Below are 22489 nucleotides of genomic sequence, written 5' to 3' on the forward strand. Positions count from 1 at the left end.
CATGGTAACTCTAGTTGCATCCATGAAAGAAAAATGCACATGGGTGATGCCAGCCTGTCCACCGAAAACTCTGACTTTTGGCTGGTGTTTGTGGTGTTTCAGAAAAATTTCACTGTGGGGGCCATATCAGAAGTTTCTGCTTTTGGCCAGCAAAAACCACTGTTTCCATGTATACGAGAGGTCGAAACTCAACAAAACCTTTGTGTTTCAACCTAAAGCTGCTGTCCCCTAAAATATCAGTGTGGGAAAAATTGTTAAGTGCAAGTGATTTTTCTTCTGTGCAAATGTTTCCAAACTATGAATTTTTTTTTTTATATAAATGGGTAGCAAGCACATATTTCATGCTTCTAGGTTTAACGGTTTGGTTAGATGCATGGAGGACAAAGGGGAACTGATATCTCTTGAATGACTGCAAGCATCCCTGCACTTAATGATACATTTTAGAGCAGCGCAAGGAAAACAACAATTATGCCACCCACAATCCCTCTCACCGAGCGTCAACAAGCATCCCACAGCCTGCAAAAGAGCAGCATGCAGCACATCCAGCAAGAGCAACAGTCGACTGAAAATGATGGTTTATGTAGTTTTTGAGTCAAATTTCATGAAATAACTTTTCAACTGAGTGACCGAGAATGAAGATGTGGTTTTTAAGCTTTATGCATCATGAATGTATGACAATTTCTTATTTATTGTTTCAGTGCTATCACACCTTATGTAATCAGTGTGTGTGTGTGTATGTGTGTGTGTGTGTGTGTGTGTGTATGTGTGCCTTGGTGGTGTAGATGGCTGATTTCCTGTGTGCGTGTCTGTAGGGATGACAGGAAGATTATCAGGCAGTCTTTGAAAAACCTTAAACCAACTGAGCTAAATTCTTCTGTGTTTACATGAGTGGCTGTGTGCACATGTGTGTGTAGAGAAAGTGGGTCTGGGAACCTCTGAGTGGGTAAAAAGGATTTAAGGTGTAAGGATTGGATACGATTGATCCGTTTTTAATTTTATATTTGGTCCAGTGATCACTCTCCTCCCCTTGTATATGAATTTAATCCATCAGATCTTGTCTTGAACTGTTTTTATACAGTGTCAAAGGAAATTCCTTGATGTTTTCCTTGCCTGCCCCTTGTTTTGACGCAGCACAGCCTAGAGCAGCTGAGTATATTTATCTAACTTTCCACAAAGCAGAAGCCGGACACAAGTCTGCATGTGAAAAGAACTTTAAAGCATCAAAAATATTGTTTTCACTCCAACAAAAATAAATAAACACGCAGCAGTCAGGTCCTCTTTGGAATGTAGTAATTCTGAATTTTTATGAATGACTGCATTCATGCTTGGCCACGCCCCCTGCCACAAACCTCTGCTCTGAGTGTCTGAGCTCTAAGCCCCGCCCCCTCTCTACACAGTTCGGAGACCTCAGCCCCCTACCTGTTTTCTAATTGGTCAAAGGAGTTTAGGGTGGGCGTGGCTTCCAGAAAAAGCACGAGGCAGATATAAAAACAAGGCTCAAACTTTGATAGATGACAATGTACAAGTGATGGAGGACAAGTATCAACTATTGGGTGTGATGGATTAAATCTCTGAGGACAAAGCTTTTGTTTTTGAGGAGGAGAAGGATTTATTCTTTCATTTTTTGTGTTTATACTGATTTTTTTTTTCTCACTGAATGAGAACCAGCTGATAACATGGGTCTACTGCTTCTGTTTGCTGTCTCTCAGGTGGTCACAGTTGGTTTGGTGAGTGTGTGAAGTTTCTTTTTCTGTCTCTGCTGCATGAAAGCAATGAGGAATACAGTCTCACCTGCCTGTACTCTGCTGTAGCTCTTGTGGATTTGAGCCGCTGTTGAGTCCCCATCCTCACCTTAGTATTATGTTTCTAAAAAAAAAAAAAAAAAAAGTGCAAAGACTCACAGATAATTCAATGTGCGACTGCAGTTTGTAAAGAAGCTGTAGTTGCTAGTTTCCAAGCTCTGGCTCTGGGACCTGCTGAGGTCCTCTAGGGATGCTGCAGAGCCTGCACAGCACTATAGCTTTTTGTAGTTAAGAATGAAAAGTCCAGCTGAACACTAATACTTTAACTTTGTTTCAGTTATAGATCAGCTAAACTTTTTAAAGTTTTAAATAAAATGTATTTTCAACTTTTATAACCTTCATTGACTAATTATCTTCAGTGCATTAATGTATAAGAAGAATTTCATTGTTCTAGATAGTCAATGTGTGAGTTAACTTGTGTCATATGCACACAACTCAGTGCCATGTTGTTTAAATTATGAAATGAAATGAAAATTATGAAACTCCCATAAACAGAAATGAGGTGTCATAAATGGAAACACATTTTCAATACTAGAAATTTCTTAAAAAAAAAAAAGTCATTTTAAAGCTCCTGTGAGGAATATGTGTGACGTTTTTGGCGCCCCTTCTGGACAAAATGTTACATCTTTACTGATTTTGTAAGCGTTGCTTTTTGACAAAAAGGCCCTTCCTAGTTTCTTTTAGCAATCAAACACCTCATATGGCACCTACCCCTGCACACTTGAAATAGGCATTAACATTCGTCTTACAGGAAGAATCAATTTGGTTGATGTGTTGTTCTTGTTTTCAGTGGTCGCCATAAAAAGACATCAACGTTGATTTGAATTTTATCACAACCAAAAACCTCCCACAGGAGCTTTAAATAGACTTTAGGTAGCTCCTTTAAATCTAAATTCACTCGCGTTACAAAAAAGGATGTTCTTTGAATAAGGTAAACCAATCAACTATGTTTTCATCCTTTGATAGGATAATTTGGGACTCTTGGTTTGGGGATGCTTATGTTAACACCATAATGAAAAGCTATGGTCACTGCATTATGTAAAGTCACATATAAAACTGTCCAGTCCACCCCAGACTGATAACAGTGAGATGACCCTGTGACCTGACCTGAGCCAAAAAGGCAATCCAGCTCTCTGTGATCTGTGTGTGATACCTGCTGCGTTTTATTTTTTCAGTTGCTCTGGTGTGTGTGAATGTGTGTGCAGGTGTGTGTGTGTGTGTGTGTGTGTGTGTGAGAGGGAGAGTGACTGTGAATGTGCACGGAAAGCATGTGGGGGTGTTGGTTCAGAGAATGTACCTTTCATCCTCGCTCACACGGCCAATGCCAAGCGGAAGGCGACAGAGGGTTACAGATATCCCTGTGGGGCAGAGGACAGTGCAGAGTATTCAGCCAATGTTTAAACCCCACACACTTTGAGGAATTTCTGTGATCTGTGAAACATGAGTCAAACGTCTGTCCTGCTCGGGTCCTGTGTTGCAACAGGGAAAAATGTGCTCTATGTTAGATTTTTAAGTGTTCTGATACCAGATTTTCCCCTGGAATTTAGATTTAAAACAAAAGATCCTGCAGGAAAGTTCACGCAGTGATTTTGTGTGTGTGTGTGTGTGTGGGAAGTTTTGAGATTAAAAAGAACCTTTGTTTGGACAACATCTTTATTTACCTGAGATCTGAGATTGTGGTCTGATAACTTAGATTTGTGCAAACTCTTTATGCATTTTTTTTAGGCAGTGTCAGAGGTTGATACAAATCTGTTAACCAGTAAAGTATTGCTAATGATTTTGATAGCAGCATCTGTGTCTTTGAGGGCATAAGTTGGCGTCACTGGCATCAGTAACAGTGGCCGTCTTGGTATTAGGATTTATGTGAATATCTGTATCTGTGTAAGCATTAGTTTGAAAATCTTTACTAGTATTAGTACCCGTGGTAATAATGCTAATCATCTATATGTGCACCCATATTGATATGAGTGTTGGTCAGCACTGGTAATGGTTTCAGAGTCAGTTTCAGAATTAAGCTGCTGCAGTTTCTAATTGGAGGCTACAGATCATGGTGTTGGCTTTGTGTCTTGACTGTCAAACTCAGTGATACCAGATACTTTTTACTTCCTAAAGGTGACCGCTGGTTGTCCGGTGATATGTGAGTGTCCAGCGGGGCCTCCATCCTGTCCCCCAGGTGTCAGCTCTGTCCCAGACGGCTGTGGCTGCTGCAAGGTGTGCGCCGCTCAGCTCAACCAGGACTGCTACGAAGGCCGGCCATGTGACCATCATAAAGGCCTGGAGTGCAACTATGGCAACGATGTGGGTCGTACCAATGGCATCTGCAGGGGTACGTACATGGCAGAGACAGAGGCAGAGTATAAAGGAGTTAAGGGTTGAGACCAGGAGCAGAGTTTGGGCTTTAGCGCGGGGTTGAGTGAGGGAATGTGTAACTTCAGGGTGGGGAAACTGCTGCATAGCCAAGCGGCTGGAGCTTCTCTTTGATATGGGCTGCAGGTTTGGAGCTTGTGCCATGGTTCAAAAACAGAGCGCCTTCTTGAGCCGGGACTGAAACCTGGCCAACTCCTGGATTTATATAAGTAGTCCAGTGTATACACAAACATTGCCCATGAAACGCACAAACACACGCACACACACATGCACACACAATGGTATTTTTATATGAATGTTTATTTGGGGGTGTGTCTATATAAAGGGGGGTATCTGGGGTGTTGTGTGGGGAGACCCTGCAGAGAACGACGTGGTAAACAAGTCAAAATACCTCTCTGGTCTAAGAATAGAGGCTGCTCCACAAATCTAGAGATAGTGTGTCTCTGCCTAACTCGTCTCCTCCACCTTCCTGGCATATTAAAGGTGCATTAATAAAGACGCTTACTTATACATGCATTTTATTTTGCAGCATAAACAAACTGATAGAAGTTTTTGTTATCAGGCTAACTTCTATACTGATGTATCTTTATTGAAATGCAAAAAAGGTGAATGACATTTCTTTTCCTTCAGCAAAGGCAGAGGGCCGATCTTGTGAATACAACGGGCGGATTTATCAAAATGGGGAGAATTTCCGTGCTGGTTGCAAGCACCAGTGCACCTGCATCGATGGAGCTGTGGGCTGTGTGCCCCTGTGTCCAAGCCACGTGCCAATCGCTTCCCCTTCCTGTCCCGCCCCTCAGCTGGTCAAAGTCCCCGGCCAGTGCTGTCACACCATCGACTGCCACAAAGGAACCACGGTCGTGCCCCCAGTGCACCGCCGACCCCAGCCTCCAGCTTACCCGCTGTACCCCTTCATTCCCTACCCAACCTATCCCTACCCAAAGCCTTATCCCAAACCTTTCCGGAAGCTGTACCCCTACAAACCCAAAAAGGAGAAGGACACACTGGGGAACGAGCTGGTGGAGGTTGGACGAAAATGGGACATGACACGTGGAAACAAGCACCTTGCAGGTAAGGGAGAGTACCACTACATCACCACCACAGAGCATCAAGTTGTTAGCAATGAGTATACGCCTCAATTGAAAACTGGATGTCAGAAAGAGTTTGCAGATAATTAATTGTGAGGGAAATCAGAGGATTACATAACTGTGTCATCAGCATAAAGGTGAAGCTTTGCATCAGTATTCACTTGTAAAGAAACTGTAAACAAATATGAAATGAAGCAGGACCCAGTATGGATCCTTGTGGGACACCACTTGGTATTGTTAGAGATTACAGGTTGGTAAGTTTTCAGATGTCCAGCTCTGTATGTAGCAGTTTTGGTGTGGGGAGACCTTCAGAGCCCATTTCCTCTGTGCAGTAAAGCATCATGTTTACGTTTTAGCCATTTTAGGCTCCTGACGCACAAACCGCCTCACTGTGAGCTTTTCCCCTCTGCATCTGCATCAGTGTATGTGTGTCAGCATTTATGTGAGGCTTGTTTTCCACTGGCTCCTTGCGCACCAGAGGTGCTCTCACTCATACACACTACTCTCACACAGCACATACCTCCGTCACCCAGCTTTCCCCTCTCTGTAATCACCCTCCCTGTGCGTCAGTGTTGCCTGTTCAGTGAATGAGGCTAGTGTGCTTCGCATCTCTGGACCGCTCCTTTCCCCTTTCCCCTCGCTCCCGTTGGCCCTTTTTCACCCAGCTTTACTTTTGATGATTTTTGGAGGTGTGTTGATGTCAGTGCGAGCTTCAGGTTTCAATATGTCTCTGATGTCGGCTCACAGCTAGTGTGTCTGACTATACACTCATTCGAGACTGTACTACATAAATAATTTGAAATAAAAACAAGTTACTTGTGGCCTAAAAGAGAAGGAGGAGCACTTGGGGACGCAGCACCCTCAGTTGGGCTTTTGCTTGTTCAAAGCCGTACTTAAAGACCACAGAAACCTTTTATCCACCTGACCCCTAATGTCCATTGCTTTTCTGTGTTTTTGTTCTTAAACAGTCTCTTTCCCTGACATGTTTTCCTTCTTTTATCACTCCTAGCCTGGACCCAGCTAGGAGACCAGTGTGTGGTTCAGACAACTTCGTGGTCGCAGTGTTCTCGGAGCTGCGGGATGGGCGTCTCCTCTCGTGTCACCAACGACAATGCTCGGTGTAAGCTGATCAAGGAGACGCGTCTGTGCAACATTCGGCCCTGCAGCTCCATGTCTATCCCTGTCAAGGTGAGGAATGTGTTTGGTGCTTTTAAGATTCTTTGGATTACACTTCTTCCTCTGAAGGCCCACCACCATGCAACCAAGCTCCACGGCTAAATGGACTCAGAGGCCTGCTCTCCGGGGGTCAGATTGGTATTAATATCATGGCATGTATTCAGCCCCCACCCCTGAATCCTTCTGTAGCTGAGACTTGTCCAGAAACTTCCTCCTCCTTAGAGACAAGATGTAAATGTGATATTAAATGGTTGAACAGCTTATATGGAAGAACAAAGAGGTATACAGACCCATTGACAGACAGAAAGTGAAGGAAATGCAGGTGCATCAACACCAAAATATGGATTGCAAGCTGCTCTCCCACGCAGAGCCTGCGACACTCAGTGGCTCTCTGCGGTTTGATTTGAAAAGCACTTCATCGCCTACTCTGTTGCTCTCTCACATTTTGTACCCAACACCCTCCAAACATTCTGCCTCCCATGGTGAGCCACTCAGAGCCTGATGGGCTGTTGTGCACCTGTTTCTCTGCACTCTCAGGCTGTTTGCAGAGCAGCTGTGGGTGTTAATGTGTATCAGTGTCAATCCTCTGCTATTGTCGGTATGTTCGTCTCTCTGGCACTCGTCTGTTGTTCTGACCTTTTATTTTGTCTCTCCCTGCCTCTGTACTTAACTGGATTAGTGTTGTTTTTCATGCTGCAGAGCTGAGTAATGAGTTATTTCGTATTGCGGTGCGGTATCGCTGCTTAGATTCCAGGTGGATGTCAATGAGATTTTCACTGGAAAGACATGACTTCAATCATACTCTTAATGCAACTCTATGGATGGCGATGTGATGACTCAAGTCAATAAATCATTTAGGTGTAGACCAAAATATCTCTTTAACAATGTGTTGCCTTGAAACAGATGAACAGTTTGCCCCCTGTTTTCTGTCTCCCTCCACAGAAAGGGAGGAAGTGCTCTCGTACCCACAAGGCCCCTGAACCCCACCGCCTGTCCTACGCCGGCTGCAGGAGCACCCGTCTCTACAGACCCAACTACTGCGGTGTATGCAGAGATGGCCGCTGCTGCTCACCCCGCCGCACCCGCACCGCAAGTGTCACTTTCTCCTGCCCGGATGGCGAACGCTTCAACCGGTCTGTGATGTTCATCCAGTCCTGCAAGTGCAGCGATGAGTGCAACCACCTCAATGAGGCCGCCATGCCCCCACAGCGATGGCTGTACGGAGACACGCACAAGTTTATGGACTAACCCCAACCCCACATTCCCTCATACAACAAACAAGACCCCGATAGTGATCCCCATTATAGAATAGCTGTCCTTAGTGTATCTATGAATAGACACAAGCGAGGTGCACACGTTGAGACATCTTTTCTGGATGTTTGGGGAGGAATGGGGGGATGAGAAGGGAATCAGATGGAGCTACCTCCAAGTTAGTGGAGCGAAACAGCCAGCCCGTGCTCTAGTGTAGATACAAAAAAAAGTTTCTGGCCTTGCTGGACTTCTTTGGACTTCGACAAATGGGATGAATCTGGCCTCCATGTTTCTTTCGTTCACGAAAAGTTCCCTGAACTGTGAGACTTTGAGTTGGGATGCTGGAGCAGATAGATGTTGGATTCTCATCTCAGAGAATGAACCGGCAACAGCAGCAAAGTCAAAAGTTGGTGTGATGTTGCTTTGGAGCCAAATGTCCAACCAGCTGGAATCAGACGTCTTTACCTTCCAGTTACATAAACCAAAAGAAGACTCTCGAGGAAGACGGAACAGCAGAGACCGGGAAGTTGGAGGAAAAGCGTGTGGCTTGTGTCTTTATGGTATTTATTCACTGGTATTTATTGTTGAGACGATGGCTGCTATGTTTGGAGCATCTCGGTGGCTGGACGGGGACCTGAGAGGGACAAAACAGCTGAGAGCTGTCAGCCACACAGGGGGAGAAAAGAACTCCTATAGATCTGGGGCTTGACCCCAGGTCTCAGAAAGCCATATCTAATGACGGATGATGAAGGCTGCAGGAGAGCAGGACTTATAGACTCCAAAAGGACCGAGCTGAACCTGCTTGGTCAAGGCTTTGTAAGCATTAGCGAGGGGATATGTCAAAGGTTGTTTACACAGCTGAACTCATCCCATGCCTCGCCTCCACGAGAAGCTGCGACATTTAGCAAGCACTAGAAGAACAAGCCTGGGATTCTGGCGCCGAGAAGTCAACCACCTAATTCTGTGCAAATTACTATCTCGACTCAGAGAAGCAGCGTGGAAATTCAGCCGCTGCCTTGTTTGCTATAAAAGTGAATTTTGAAAACTACGAGAAGTGAAGTAAACATATAATTTGTCACTTGTGGTTGGAAATGTTCTTGTGCTGAATCTGGCCTGTAATCGGGCAGCATGACGGCTCCCTGACACCAAACAATAACCCATGAGTCCTCATTTCTGAGTTGTGTATGGTTTTGAGGAATGCTGTACAAACGTTTTTCATTTTTCTTATAACATCAGAAGACTTAAATTGACTTACAGAGAGCTTACTAAATGCCAATAAAACAAGAATTACAATCCTGTAATTGAAGAACAACAGCGTGATACCCCGCTGGTTTAAGTTCATGCACCTTAACAGTTTTCACTCGTGACCTTTGACCTAAAACATGGGTTGGGAGGGTTATCTTAAGTGGTTATCTAACAAATTAAAAAAAACATGTTAAATTAAACATGTTATACAACCTGAAGCACCATTTTTTGTTCTCTAAATGCTGTGCCATAAGACATGGGTCGTTTCTTAAATTTACATTTTGTTCCATCTCTTGAAAGTAGGTTTTTTCATAAAAAAGGTTTGTAATTGTTGCTGTGCCATTTGCCTTTGTAGACGCTGTGGTTTTGGTACTGAACTTCTAGTTTTGTTTAAGGATAATATAGTGCAGCTATGTACAGATGCATCGTTGACTTCTTGTTTATCTATCTGCTGTATAAAGGCCAGGTATAGTACAGCACTGAGCCAGGCAGGGTTCAGTTCTTTACAAGCATTTAGTGCTAATATCAAAGCATGGTAACTGTTTGTCTACTAGTTTTCACTTTTATCATCTGTAACGGTTGAATTATGCTTTTTAAGGTTAAAAAAAAAAAAAGGGCTGAAAAGTACTTTCCTTTTTCATCATCCGCACAACTACTTCTCTGAAAAAAATGGATGCCAGAAAAGACGTCAATAAAGAAATTATCTCTAATATATCTTCCTCTTCTGTTGATGAAGTGAAGTACATTAACCCCATATTGTATACCTGTAATGTATTGTATTTTGGTAAATGAGTTTCAAAGACCTCTACAAAGACCAGCAGCATGATAGTTTCCTGAAAAACCTTTTCATTTTTTTCTTTTACTGTGCTCTGCCCTCTTGAGGAGTATAGAAGATGACTAAAGGTGTAGTTCTAAAGGTGGTGGGGGAATTTCAACATAGCCAAAAGATAACCAAAAACACACAGTATGTTAAGAGAACGTAACAAGTTCCATGGGAACCACGGGGCAACCTGAAATCAAACCCAAAGACACCCTTCCAGGAACGTCAGAGATTTTGTTCCCAGAACATTCCGGGAACAAAAAATTGTTGGGAAGGTTTTGGCCTTTTCAAAATGGCTTCTGTCATAAAATAATACACCATTGCTAATTTTTATGAAACTGCAGTTAACCATCTATTCCAACACATTTTTTTAAACAAGTATTTTCTGCATTGAAAGAATACATATTTAGAAAAATATTAACTCAAGAGTTGCCTCAACCGCCCAATGTGTCAAATACAATTCAGAAAATATATATAACAAACCAAATGATATAGCAGAGTTTTTGTGGATTTTGTTTCAAGGGTTAATAGACATCTCGGTTTAAATCATTTTTGGGCCAGTTTTGTTAGGTCGGGCTTTTCAGGTTTAATTTCCAAACCAAAACCAAAATCATTTACTGAGACCAAGCGGCAACCGGTCTGAAATTACGATACAACGCGGGGGTGCTACACTCGTTAAGTGTCCGTTAGAGGCGGGCTCTGGAAGTACCGGAAACTAGGAAAATGAGCCATTTTTTGAAGCAGAAATAAATATGTTGACAGCCTGGTACAAAAAATGCCGCCCTCTGAAAAGCTAATTTTCCTAAATCACATACCCCTACAGCGATTCAATAATTTCCAACGCTGCAGTTTGGAAGATATTAAGAACACAAATTCGGCCAATCAGAGCCGGAGCTCAGCTGATTGACAGGCGGGCAGCCAATAGCTGTCCGTGTCAAGGCCCAAAGCCCGCCTCATTCCCACAACGGCACGTGTCGACGATTTGCCTCAAAACTCCTTTACAGGAGCTGCCGGGTGAGATCCAGGAGACAATATCCATTCATAATTTAGTCCATGACTGAGACGGGGCCTCTTCTCAACGGTTGCTCAAGTAGAACATTTCATTAGCTAATTATTTTGAAATAACATTTCAACAATACATAAGTTACTTTTGTGCATCTTTACACCAAAATACCCAAACTGCATGGTAATCCTAAATAGAAAGAGATGTCTGGCAACGCAGTGTTGACAAGATTTATGCCCGTATTTTACAAAACCGCCTGCTTGTTGTATTTCAGTTGAGGCTAACATTAAGTACCAACAATGTCAGAAACAGCATAACTTCTATCTCCATCAAATTGCTTCAAGTGCATTATTATCTTGAAAATAACATGTTTAACAGAACTGCATTCAATTGAAACCCACCCATTATGCTGCTGTGTGTATCACATATTACTTCAAAAATCAAACCAACAGACACGGGTTCATTAACCATTATTTTTAAGGGGCTCCAGTTTCATGATTGCATTATCATTGCCAAATACACACAACTTGGACTCCACTTGGTGACGTCATTTATTGGAGACATTCAAACTGGAAATGTAAAGAGCTGCCATATCAGTCAAACCAGTCCCTGGAGGACTACTCAAGTTCTTTTTCAAGATCACATCTTGCAATGTGAAAAAACAGAAACAAAGGTAACACTTTATTGTACAAGTCCCTCAGATCACTTTCTACATGCTCCCTGAAGCTCTGCTGGAGAATTAAACCAAAGAAGACATGGTGGAGACAACAGTAAAAATGGAATTTTATAAAAAGTTTTAATATCATTAAGCAAAAAAACAAAACAAAACAAGACAGTAGAAGACAAATTAAAATCAACCAAACCCTCCGCCCACTTGCAATAAAAATAAACGCTTGGTGAACATAGGGCACAGAGCAGAGCAGAGCTTTAAATCAACGGTGAAACACGTCTACGTCCAAATTCACAACATGAGATCCTTAGAGAGGAGACGTCTGCGGGCTGGAGGACTCATCTGGACTGCTCGACTGTAGAGGGACAGACATGAGAAGAGCGTGTAAAAAACCAGTGATGAGTAACAGCTGAGCATACCAAGTTTTCAGCAGTAGGTTAACATGAAGGGACAGTTTCCACTTGAAGAGCACTACACGGCAGAAGCAACTGTTGTCCCTCCCTGCCAAGATAACTCGTAAAGTTTATTGCAACAGCTGATTATGTACAGGCCATTTTTAAATTACAAGATCTCACTGTGGTAGTGGTGCAGAAATGCCACAATGCATCATCAAATGGCAGTGACAGTTTGCTGTTTGATAGATACAGTGAGTAAGCAACATTACATAAGCTGAGCAAATGTTTGGAAATCGGTGAGACTTACTGTAAGAGGAGATGTCAATCTCATCTGGCAGCTCAGCCACGTTGACCTCGAAGCGGTCCTGCACATCGTTCAGAGTCTTGGCATCAGTCTCATCAGACACAAAGGTTATAGCCAGGCCTTTGGTGCCAAATCGTCCGGCACGGGCAACCTGACAGGCACGAAGAGGGTGAGGGGTTAAATCTTCATCACTTTAAAGCCTCTGGAATTTTGGCTTGAGATTATAAAGACATGATATGATTACTGAGCCTCACAGAAGTTTAACTCACAATAAAAAGTGCATAAAATTTAGAAAACCTCATAGACCAGCACTTCTTTGGCCCTCAAAAGTGTTAGTTTGCATAACACCAAGGACACATTCAGACCTCAAATCACATGAAAACTCAAATGCATCCACTTTCAAACAAAAGTGTTTTTTTTTAACAGGATGGTCGTTAAGATTTTGCTGACATTCATGTGTTTCACCCTCACTTCATAAATGTGCGATGTGAATTCAGGATCCTGCCTCATCCATTTATCTGCATCTGTCTGAGGATATTGAGGCAAAAAAAAAAAATGCTGCCTCCATCCACCCCTCTGTTCTCACCCTGTGCAAATAAGTGTCAGAATCTTCCGGCATGTCGTAGTTGAAGACAATATTGACTCGCTCGATGTCCATTCCTCTGCCAAAGAGATTAGTGGCCACCAAGATCCGCCTTTGGAAATCCTTGAACTGCTGATAGCGAGACAACCTGTAGGAGAAGAAGGGTCAGAGAGGGCGAAAGAATCATCAGCATCATCACAGCTGCTGCAGACAGAAGAGGGCTTTGAAGGTAATGATGTGTTGAGTTAACTTATGAGGCTTGAGGTTCCATAAACATACGCCGCATTCAAAGCTCAACAGAGTATGTTTATGAGTGTATGTGGGAGGAAGGTGTGTGTGTATCTCACCTCTCCTCTTGAGTCATTCCCCTGTGGATGGAAATTGCAGGAAAGTTTTGTTCCACCAGAAGCTGGGAGAGAGCGATGCAGCGCTGGACTGACTTAACAAAGATCACCACCTAGAGGCAGAACACAGGAAGTGATTTTGTAAGTTAGTCGCCTTGATCTGTTTCCACAGCAACTACGCTTTTTTGGTCCTCAAATTTGAACATTTGACTGGTCAACAGCTACAGCTTAGCATCACAGTAATAACAGTGCCGTCACTGTACCTGGTTGAACTCCAGCACATCAAGAAGGTCAAAAAGTTTGCGGTTCTTCTCACTGTCCTTCAGTTTGCAGTAGTACTGCTGTAGACCATGGAGTGTCAGCTTGGTCTCATCGTCCACAAATACTTCCATAGGCTGAATGAGAGAGGACAGAAAGCAGATAAGTGATAAGATTCAAAGTTCTCGGAGATGTGACTGTTTATGAATTATTTCTGCATCACTTACATCCTGCATGAATTTGCGGCAGACTGGTCGAATCTCCTTACTCAATGTGGCACTGAACATCATGACCTGCTTCTCATGAGGCGTGCTCCTGAAGATTTCCTGCACATCACTTCTCATATCTGTTTATAAAAACATTTCAAAGGCACAGGGCTCAATAACAGCTGTAAATCTGATCAATTGTTTTCTTTTATTGTGTGCAATAAATGAATAATTTCCAGATCTCTGATAGATTATCTCACCTAGCTGCTCCAACATTTTGTCACACTCATCCAGCACAAAGTGCTTGATGTTCTTCAGGGTTAGGGTTTTGCTGCGGCTGAGGGCGAGTATACGGCCTGGCGTCCCCACCACAATGTGCGGGCAGTTCTTCTTCAAAACATCCTCGTCCTTCTTAATGGCCATACCACCGAAAAACACAGCTGCCTTTGCCGTGGGCATGTACTTGGAGAAACGCTCATACTCTTTGCTGATCTGGAAGGCAAGCTCTCGTGTGTGGCACATGACCAGAACAGACACCTGCAGAGAGAGACACAGAGAATAAAATTTAACATGTCTTTGAATACTTTCAGGCAACACTGACAACATTTTGACTTGGTGCTTACCTGTCCGTCCACAGGTTCAATCTGCTGCAGTGTGGCCAGCACAAACACTGCTGTTTTCCCCATACCAGACTTGGCTTGGCAAAGAATGTCCATACCCAGGATGGCTTGTGGAATACATTCGTGCTGAACTGTATTAAAAAAAAAATAGAAAAGAATGTTTAAACAAAACCACATTCCACACTTATCAAATTCTGATTTGCCCCAACATTTGTAGATCTTACACTGGCTGTGTTTACATGCAGTAAGTAACCCTCTCGTGTATAGAATACTAGCTGTGACCTGGTTGTGCACGGCCATTTAAACACCAATCACCCTTTAGAAAAACAGGAATGTACTCGTATTGTAGGTTTTAAAAACCTGGAAAACACCCTTGGCTTACTCCTTTTGTAACCTGAATATTTTATCATGTATATGCCAATCTGGATACCAAGAGAAACATTAATTTTTGTTCTGCGCTGGTTCTGTTCACAAGGAATCTTGGTCTTTTGAGTACAGGAAGTTTGCCATGCTGCTGTTGCTGCTGTTACTATGAATACAGGTAGCGGAGATGATGTGTTGAGATGTTGTTTGTGCATCACTGTTTTGATGAGTGTACCATGTAAAAAGCAGTAACCCTGATTGCTCACGCATGTGAACAGGTTATTCTGAATGTTTCAGAAACCAGAATATTGACCTTAACCCAAGTATTGAATGTATGTAAACATAGCCACTGGTGATAATACACAACCAAATGGACCTCACCTTCAGACGGATGCTCAAATCCACAGTCAATGATGGCTCGCAGCAGCTCTGGTTTGAGCAGAAAATCTCTGAAGCCAGAGCTGTGGATGGAAACGTAGGAACCCTTCACCTCCTTCTTGCCTGCTGGGGCAGCGCTCTCAGGGGCTCCCTGAGGCTCTTCATCCTCTTCATAATCGAGCAGCTCGTTATCAACATCATTCTCGGCCATGGTGAATCTGCAGAACAGGGGGAACAAAACTTTTCTCAGTGTGTTTCTTTGTCTGTGGTGGGTCACCGCGGATCAAAGGCTGAACCGGACTCCCCAAGCAGGATCTAGATGGGGTTATTAACACCTTTTGTTGACCTTCGAAGTGCCGAATTAGGCCAAATGTTTAGGTGTGATCAGACTGTGATATGTTTTCCCGCTTTCAAAAACTGCTTCCATTATAAATTAAACTTTGCACTTGTGTAGAAATACTTCTGCGGTTAAGCGTGATTGTAAACACTCTACAGCGCCATTCAAAACGCTTGGGCAGTAAAATCAGCTGGTTAGCAAAACGCGTAGGGGGACACCATTCAGTCCGTCCTCCGTAAACAAAGTACCCCACTAAAATCTCCCGCTATGACTCCAAGTATAGCCGGCGTCCGGACTACGCGGACCGGTTCGTTTGGGGTCCATTAACAACACTGGAAAGCCATTGTGTTACATAACTATTGCTAACGTGGCAAGCTAACTTGCTACACGACAACAGTGTTACTTCATAACGTTAAATCAAAGCAATGCAAAATAACTTTCAAAGCATAGAGTAAATGTTAACATACACGGTAAATTGCACGGGTATTACGGTAAACACACGTTAATAACTTGATAACGAATAAGCTTGACTGTATGGTACCTAACTACAACGCGCTAGCTAGCTAGCTAGTGAGCGCCCTGAAGCAAACAATGAAGGGCGTTAAAGCACTCCGAATGAAATACTTTACAACTCGGGCTACTAAATACAACATGAGCAAACGTTTTTAACATTCAAGTTATTGCATTATGAACTAGAGCAAGCGTTTTTACCTTAAAAGTGTTTGCTTTGCGTCCACCTACAGATCAAAACCGCATGGGCAGGCCTCAGAAGGTTTATACGAGACACCGGAAGTCCCGCCCCGCTGGGTAAAAGTCGACATAATTGGTCGGTTCGAACGTCAGTAGGCAAGGGAGGTGTACGATTGGACGAAGATTGTTCCGCAGTCCACTGCAGATTAAAAAGGCGGGATGCAGGAGGACGACGAGACTCGCTTTGTATGGTAGCTCTTGAGGGACAGAGAATGTAAATAAGTCTATGATAATAATAGACCAACAAAATTAAAAGAAAGGCACTGTTACTCAAACTAGATAAATAACTAATTAGTAATAGAAATAATAATAGCGATGTTTAACATTCTTTGAATAATCATTTGCTTGCAGAAGCCTCCTTGATTTGCTGAAATAAGAGCCTTTTTTTGCACATGCAGTCATACACTGCGCTCCTGAAAAAATGTCTATGCATGTGTAAATAGAAAACTTTCACCAGTTTTTTACCTTGATTTTTTTTCTTGCAAGTCCCTAAGAACACTCCATGATAAGTTTACTTAAATGTATTCATGTTCTTTGTATACACTGCCTCCCAGCTGTTGCAGCAAGAAACTACACAAACAGTGGATAGTCAGCTAAAATTTCAGCAGAATTACGCTCTTACCCATTCCAGACCTCACTTTTCACAAAGAAGAAGGGTTTTGTGTCATCTGATTTTGCATCATCGCCTCAGCTCAAGTGGAAAGTTTACAAACAGATGATTTTGCATTCCATTTTTTTATTTTTTCCACGGCAGCAATTTGTTAATACTTATTTTCATGTTGATAAATTATCCTGAATTCAGGCTTGGTGGGCTAAAACGTAAACACAGCAATGCAGTGGTGTTAAACTTACAGAATAGAGGTCAAAAAATTTTGTGCCAACCAGTAAAGTGTGATATAAGAAAATATAAAAATTTATTGTTACTCAAAAGCAGCTTGATGAGCCATATTTCCAGAGATATGGAAGTGTTAGCAGTAACATAAATCAAGCTTTAATGTAAATAAATACTGAATTGTTGTTTTAGCAAATGTACCTGGTGTGTGAACAAGAGTTTAACAGCATATTATTCATATTAATAAATTACTCTTCTAACAAGTCAACAACCAACAGTTACAGCATATTATGAATTGTTATATTAAATATAATATTATAAAGTCAGTTAATAAAAGGTAGTTTAAGATTATTGTAACATTGTTTACTTGCCATGTTGATAAAAAATACAATGTGTATGACATCTAATCAGGCACAATACTCGTGGTGTGTTCCAAATACACTTAGAAGTCTGAAATTGTAAGATCTCATTTGGATGCATCACCTTGTTTGCCCAAAAAAAGTCAGAGTTCAACCTCAGAAACTCAGGGAAACCCCAAGCTCAAACTCCAAGAAGGTTGTTTTTTGATTCCACATTTGTTTCATGAGTGATCGAGTTGTTTGTCCAACTTGAGCAGGCATAAATGTGCATTCCCTAATGTAAAACTTGTTTTTTTGTATCTGACACCAGATGAACGCAGGGTTAAATCTGTGACTCCAGAGCAGAGGAGAAACTCCACTGTGTTGGAGAGAAGTAAGGGAAAGTGTCTGACTCTGGCCGTGTATGATCCTCTGAGCATTTTCCAGAGGGAAGGAAAGGGCAGCTTAAGAAGTCCCTGACTTGCGGAGGCAGAGAAAGAAACAGCCACTCCTCCACCAGGAGACCCCCTCCCTGCAGACCGGAGCAGCAGCCCAGCTCAGCAGGCAGCTCCTCCAGGCTGTTACAGCGCAGGTCCAACCTGCTCAGGTGGTATAAAGCTGCAATCTCTCTGGGCAATGAGTTGAGAGAGTTTTGTGCCATGTTCAGGCTGCGCAGCTCCAAACAGTTGCTGAACAGCTCAGAGGGAAGGCTCTCGAACCTGTTCCCACTGAGGTCCAGCTCTGTAAGCAGCTGCAGCGCCTTCACCTCTGCAGGCAGCTCTGTAAGCAGGTTACCAGCCAGCAGGAGACGACGGAGGTGGCGGAGGGAGAAAAGAGCAGGAGGAAGGCTCCGGAGCTGGTTGTTTGACAGATCAAGGAGCTCCAAACCTCGAAGCACACCGACGCTGTTAGGAAGGACCAGAACACGGTTGTAGGCCAGTCTGAGAGAAGAGAGACGTCTCAGGTGAGCCAGCGTGAGCAGTTCTTCCAGAGTCCTCAGGTTGTTGTGCTGAAGGTCGAGTGTCCGCAGATTGGTGAGAGCCAGCAGGGCGGAGGGCAAACGCTCCAGCTGGCAGTCCTGCAGCAGCAGCTCCGTCAGGTCCACCATCCTCTTCAGACCTGTGAGAACCAGCAGCCTGGTGCCCTCGTTGTAGATCTCCAGTCTCACCAAGCTGCCTGCGACCTCACACAGCTCCCCAGGGATCCTCTGTAACCGACCCCTGATCACCAGCATACGAAGGTGGCGTAACTGACGGATGCTTCCCAACGCCCAGCTGCGGCCCACTCCGCCCTCACTGCTCAGACGGCCACAGAGGTGGAGCTGATGCAGGCTGCGCAGAGAGAGGACCCAGCCGGGGATCTCTGAGGGCTGAGTGAAGGTGAGGTGGAGGACTTCTAGACGTTCCTGGAGGACTCCGAGTGCACCTTGGTCCACGGCGGCTGTGCAGTGATAGAGATGGAGCTCTCTGTTGTTGGCAGCAAAGATAACTGAGTTCATCACTGTGTATGACTATGCACATGAAAGTATTTGTTTGCTGGTACATTGTTTAAGTTTTGTGCAAAGATCGGTGGCACCGCCCTCAAACTCACCTGAGTGCAGCCATGTTTGCCACCTGTGCAGTGAATCTGGCGTCAGTCATGAGCTCCAGCTTGAGGACTTGCAGCTGGCTGAGTGTGAAGAGTCCTGGGGGCAGACGGGGCAGAGCCACCAGCTGCAGTCTGGAGCAGCCGTCCGCATCCACGCTGATCATCCCACGCAGCTTCTCCTCCCCCCAGCGCCTTTCGAAGCTCTCCTCCATCAGCCTGCTCTCGCTGACAGGGGACAGGAACACGGACAGACGCTGGGCCAGCAGCGGGTCGTACTGGTCCAACATGTGTAACAGAAAGGCCAGGTCATTTCTCAGGTCTGGGACATCCGTCAGAGAGCACAAATCCTTCAGATAGTGGAAGGAATACTGCCGCAGAGAGCTGAACGATGGAAAAACAAGAAACCAGAGAGAAGCGTTGGAAAAAAAAGGCAGATAAGTCAGATTATAGACATGAAACACACACATTCACACACTGACCTGTGTAAAATCCAGCTGAGGGCGTAAACATTGAGCAGGCCGTACAGCCCGAGCAGAGTCAGGTAAGCCACCACCAGTTTGCGCATGAGAGAGGAAATCACATGAATACACTCGAAGGTTGCATAACCCACCAAAGCCTGCTCCTCCGGATGGCATGTGTGTGTGAAGGAGAAGGAGCTGAGCAGAGGGATGGTGTAAGATATGATCAGTGTCACCATCAGGAGTTTGAATATCGTTTGAGCCAAGTAGACCTGAAGAACGCAGAGGGAGAAATCAGTATTAATTAAACTTTCACTCCTGTGAGATCAAAAATCTGGGAGTTAATCTTTTTTCTCGCCTTGTAGATGACATCTGACATCTCACAGTGGGATCTAAACTTCCTGACCCTCTCAAATAGCGCCCTCGCCTGTTCTCCATCACTTTTATCCAGACTGATCACCTGCCTGGGACTCTCCATTACTGAGGGTTTGATAGAGTGAACCTGGGAGCTGTTTGACGCAGACGATGTAGTGGAGGTAGTGGAGATGTTGGAGGGACACGGGGAGGGAGGAGCAGCAGAGGAGCCAGTGTCTGACCTCTGGAGAAGTGGGCTCTCTGAGCTTAAAGATGGGGCAGGTTGAAGCAGTCGTCTCTCACCGACCAGCTCCTTCTGCTGGATGTTCTCCTGCTGGGCAGCGTGGGACAGAGCCTGAGATGTCCAGGGGGATTCGCAGCACTTTGCCAAGATGGCCAGGAAGTGCTCGATGCGAGAAGAGGTGTGGGGGAAGTGAAGCCAGAAGGAGCCGCTGGCTACAAGGATGAGAGTCTGCAGTAAGGCCATGTAGGGGAAGAAGCGGGAGCAGAGGGGAAGAGCTTCATGGTAGCAAACCTGGAACAGAAGGTTAAAACGTTCAATAACTGAGTTTTGTTGAGCTTCTCTTTTTTGTGGGTGACATGAGCAGGTAAAACAGTACCTGGCTGATGTAGATGTACTGCTGGTAGACCAGGTGAGTTTTCCGTCCTCTGGACTGAAGAACATCTGGGCTCATGTCGTATGGAAAGTGTTCTGGGAACTTCTGTGATGGATTCAGAGCCACATCCACACCAGCTGCTGCTGGATGCTGCTGCTGGCTGGTGTTTGCAGGCACATGTGGGTGCCAGGGGATGCACACCACCCTGTCTCTGGAGAGCTGCTCAGTACAAGCCAGGACGGACGCCATCAGCATCAGGACCACCAGGTAGTCCATAAAGACCTCCCACCAGGGCTTCAGGAGCTTTGACCGGCTCTGGTGCTGGTTCAGAGGGACCAGCTCAGACAGGGAAAACATACTGACCTGCTTGAGAGTGAAAATAATCATGAATATGTTAAAGTCCAATATGTACAATTTGTTCCCCCTTAAACTGTTTGGGACATTTTTACCTCGGCCAAGGAGGTTGTGTTTTTAGGAGAGTTTGTCTGTTTAACTCAAAAACTAACAAACAGATCTTGATGAAATTTTCAGGAAATGTCCAAAATATGATAAGGCAGAAGTGATTAAATTTTGGAGGTGATCTGGATCACCTTCTGGATCCAGGACTTTCTTAAAGGATTCTTTATCATTGTGAGATAGGGCTGTTTTCACCATATGTGTATATAACTTCACGATAAATGGTCGGATTGATTTGCAAAACAAAACAAGACAAGGTCACCATAATTTCTGACAGATGTAAAAGTACGATCCAGATCCTGGCAATATTCTGGATACTATGATTTGGAATATAAAATATGTACTGGGTCATCATAATTTTCATCACTGTTAGGAAACAAATTATTGTACAAACCTGCAACTAACACCAAATTGTAGCAGACAGTCTGCTGAAAGGGAGTATAACATTAAAGTAGGACTAAAGTGTTGGTGACAATCACAATATGCTTGGTGGAGGTCTGTGCTCTCTGAGTGCTTTGATTAATTTAAAGTTTTATTCTTTTCAGTAAAACTTTTGTAAACAAAAAACTTTAAAACGGTGTGACCCTGATCTGATGGACTCTAAACATCCACCATATATTAATGCCATCTAATAAACACACACACACACACTCTGATCCTGTTTTAAAGACCCTGAAATCTTTTATTCTTAAATCTTATTAAAAACTTTTGTTTGAGAGGTTCCTGTTTTTTGAGGTTTAGTCCTGACTTTGAAAGATCTGACATCATGTTTTCCCGTCACAGAGAGGGTTCAACATTGTTTCAGCTTCTTTGACACCACCACCCACTCCCACACAGTCTCAATGACACAGATCAGCTGAGATGTTGAAAAAACAGTTTGTAAATGCAGATCTTAAAAAGTAAAGTCAAAAGAATCCTGGGATATATTTTGGTTAATGCTTGAACATTTGGAGTTAACTACATTAAAACAAGAGAAAAACACCAAAGTGACAAAGTCCCTATTGTTTTAAAGGATTAACTTCACCTACCTGCTAAATAACTTGCTCTCTTGTTGTTTCCTTCTCCCCACCTCCTCGGATCCGCTCACAGCCGCCCCACACAGGCTTCATTCCGGCGCTGTCTGGTTCTGCCGTGAAAAACTCCCCAAAAAACTTACAACAAACTCCTCCTCGGCTGGCCAGCTCGGAGCTTTTCAGAGGTCTCCATGGCAGCTGAGGATGTGTGGCTGAAAAATCTGATTCAGCACGAGAGGCCTGAGCGAGACCAAGTGAGGCTCACCTCACTGCACCCTTTCACTGCCTCAGAGCCAAGCCTGGGGGAACATGGGAGGAAGATCAGCGAGGGAGAGGAGGAGGTCACAGTAAGGAGGAGAAGGGACTGGAAACAAAGAAGAGAAGAGAAAACCTTGAGTGTTATGTGGATCATGTATGGTGAGAAGGTGGTTATGGGAAATAGAAGCCTGACAAGACTCCATGAACCACACTTCACTGTATTTTTACTCTGTTAATGTATGCAAACTAAATCATTGCTGCAAAAATTCTCTCAACAAGTTAAAAAGACTCCACTGTATCATCATCTTGTGTCCAGCAGGGGGTGCTCAAGCTACTATGTCATAGGCTGCACAGTTTTGTGCTGCATCTCTCTGTTTCACACCTCTCACTCTTCTGTGGGTGGATGTGTGCTTTTGTAGGGTTGACCCTGTTGTGTCCTCAGAGGTCAAAGGTCACACAGCTTGGTTATGAATGTGAATGTTATGAACAGCTGTGCCTGTAACGTTCAAATTTTGGTGTGTAATGTGTGTTTCTTATGTTTTAAGGTCAAGAAGAATCTGGAGCACAGACTCAAACTGACAATAAACCACAAAGAGATCTCGTCTGAGCAGGTGCT

General features: G+C 43.9%; 3 protein-coding genes across 4 annotated transcripts; 1 reads left to right on the forward strand and 2 right to left on the reverse strand.

The window, feature by feature from the left end:
• The first annotated feature begins 1620 nt into the window (after positions 1–1620).
• On the forward strand, positions 1621–9634 carry LOC141810184 (CCN family member 1). The gene is made up of 5 exons (XM_074697566.1): positions 1621–1727; positions 3915–4128; positions 4800–5240; positions 6267–6445; positions 7376–9634. Exons 1-5 carry the CDS (start codon positions 1677–1679, stop codon positions 7679–7681), a joined length of 1191 nt encoding a protein of 396 aa, XP_074553667.1. The 5' UTR covers positions 1621–1676; the 3' UTR covers positions 7682–9634.
• Positions 9635–11523: 1889 nt separating this feature from the next.
• On the reverse strand, positions 11524–16032 carry ddx39ab (DEAD (Asp-Glu-Ala-Asp) box polypeptide 39Ab). The gene is made up of 10 exons (XM_074697650.1): positions 15922–16032; positions 14877–15091; positions 14136–14263; positions 13773–14049; positions 13534–13652; positions 13312–13443; positions 13052–13161; positions 12708–12852; positions 12125–12272; positions 11524–11777 (listed from the first exon to the last, which is right to left on the reverse strand). The coding sequence occupies exons 2-10, from the start codon at positions 15082–15084 to the stop codon at positions 11761–11763; spliced, it is 1284 nt and encodes a 427-aa protein (XP_074553751.1). The 5' UTR covers positions 15085–15091; positions 15922–16032; the 3' UTR covers positions 11524–11760.
• Positions 16033–16714: 682 nt separating this feature from the next.
• On the reverse strand, positions 16715–21911 carry LOC141809571 (volume-regulated anion channel subunit LRRC8D). Of its 2 annotated transcripts, none has more exons than XM_074696654.1 (6): positions 21631–21911; positions 20150–20509; positions 19534–20064; positions 19197–19447; positions 18721–19098; positions 16715–18596 (listed from the first exon to the last, which is right to left on the reverse strand). In XM_074696654.1, the coding sequence occupies exons 2-6, from the start codon at positions 20501–20503 to the stop codon at positions 17474–17476; spliced, it is 2637 nt and encodes an 878-aa protein (XP_074552755.1). In that variant the 5' UTR covers positions 20504–20509; positions 21631–21911; the 3' UTR covers positions 16715–17473. The 2 variants fall into 2 exon arrangements, with proteins under 2 accessions (XP_074552755.1, XP_074552754.1); XM_074696653.1 differs by having other exon boundaries at positions 20150–20512.
• Between the last annotated feature and the right edge of the window lie 578 nt (positions 21912–22489).

The sequence above is a fragment of the Halichoeres trimaculatus genome, unplaced genomic scaffold (genome assembly GCF_033239565.1).
Source record: "Halichoeres trimaculatus isolate MK-OKI-2021-1 unplaced genomic scaffold, fHalTri1.1 fHalTri1_scaffold_20, whole genome shotgun sequence".
NCBI lineage: Eukaryota > Metazoa > Chordata > Actinopteri > Labriformes > Labridae > Halichoeres > Halichoeres trimaculatus.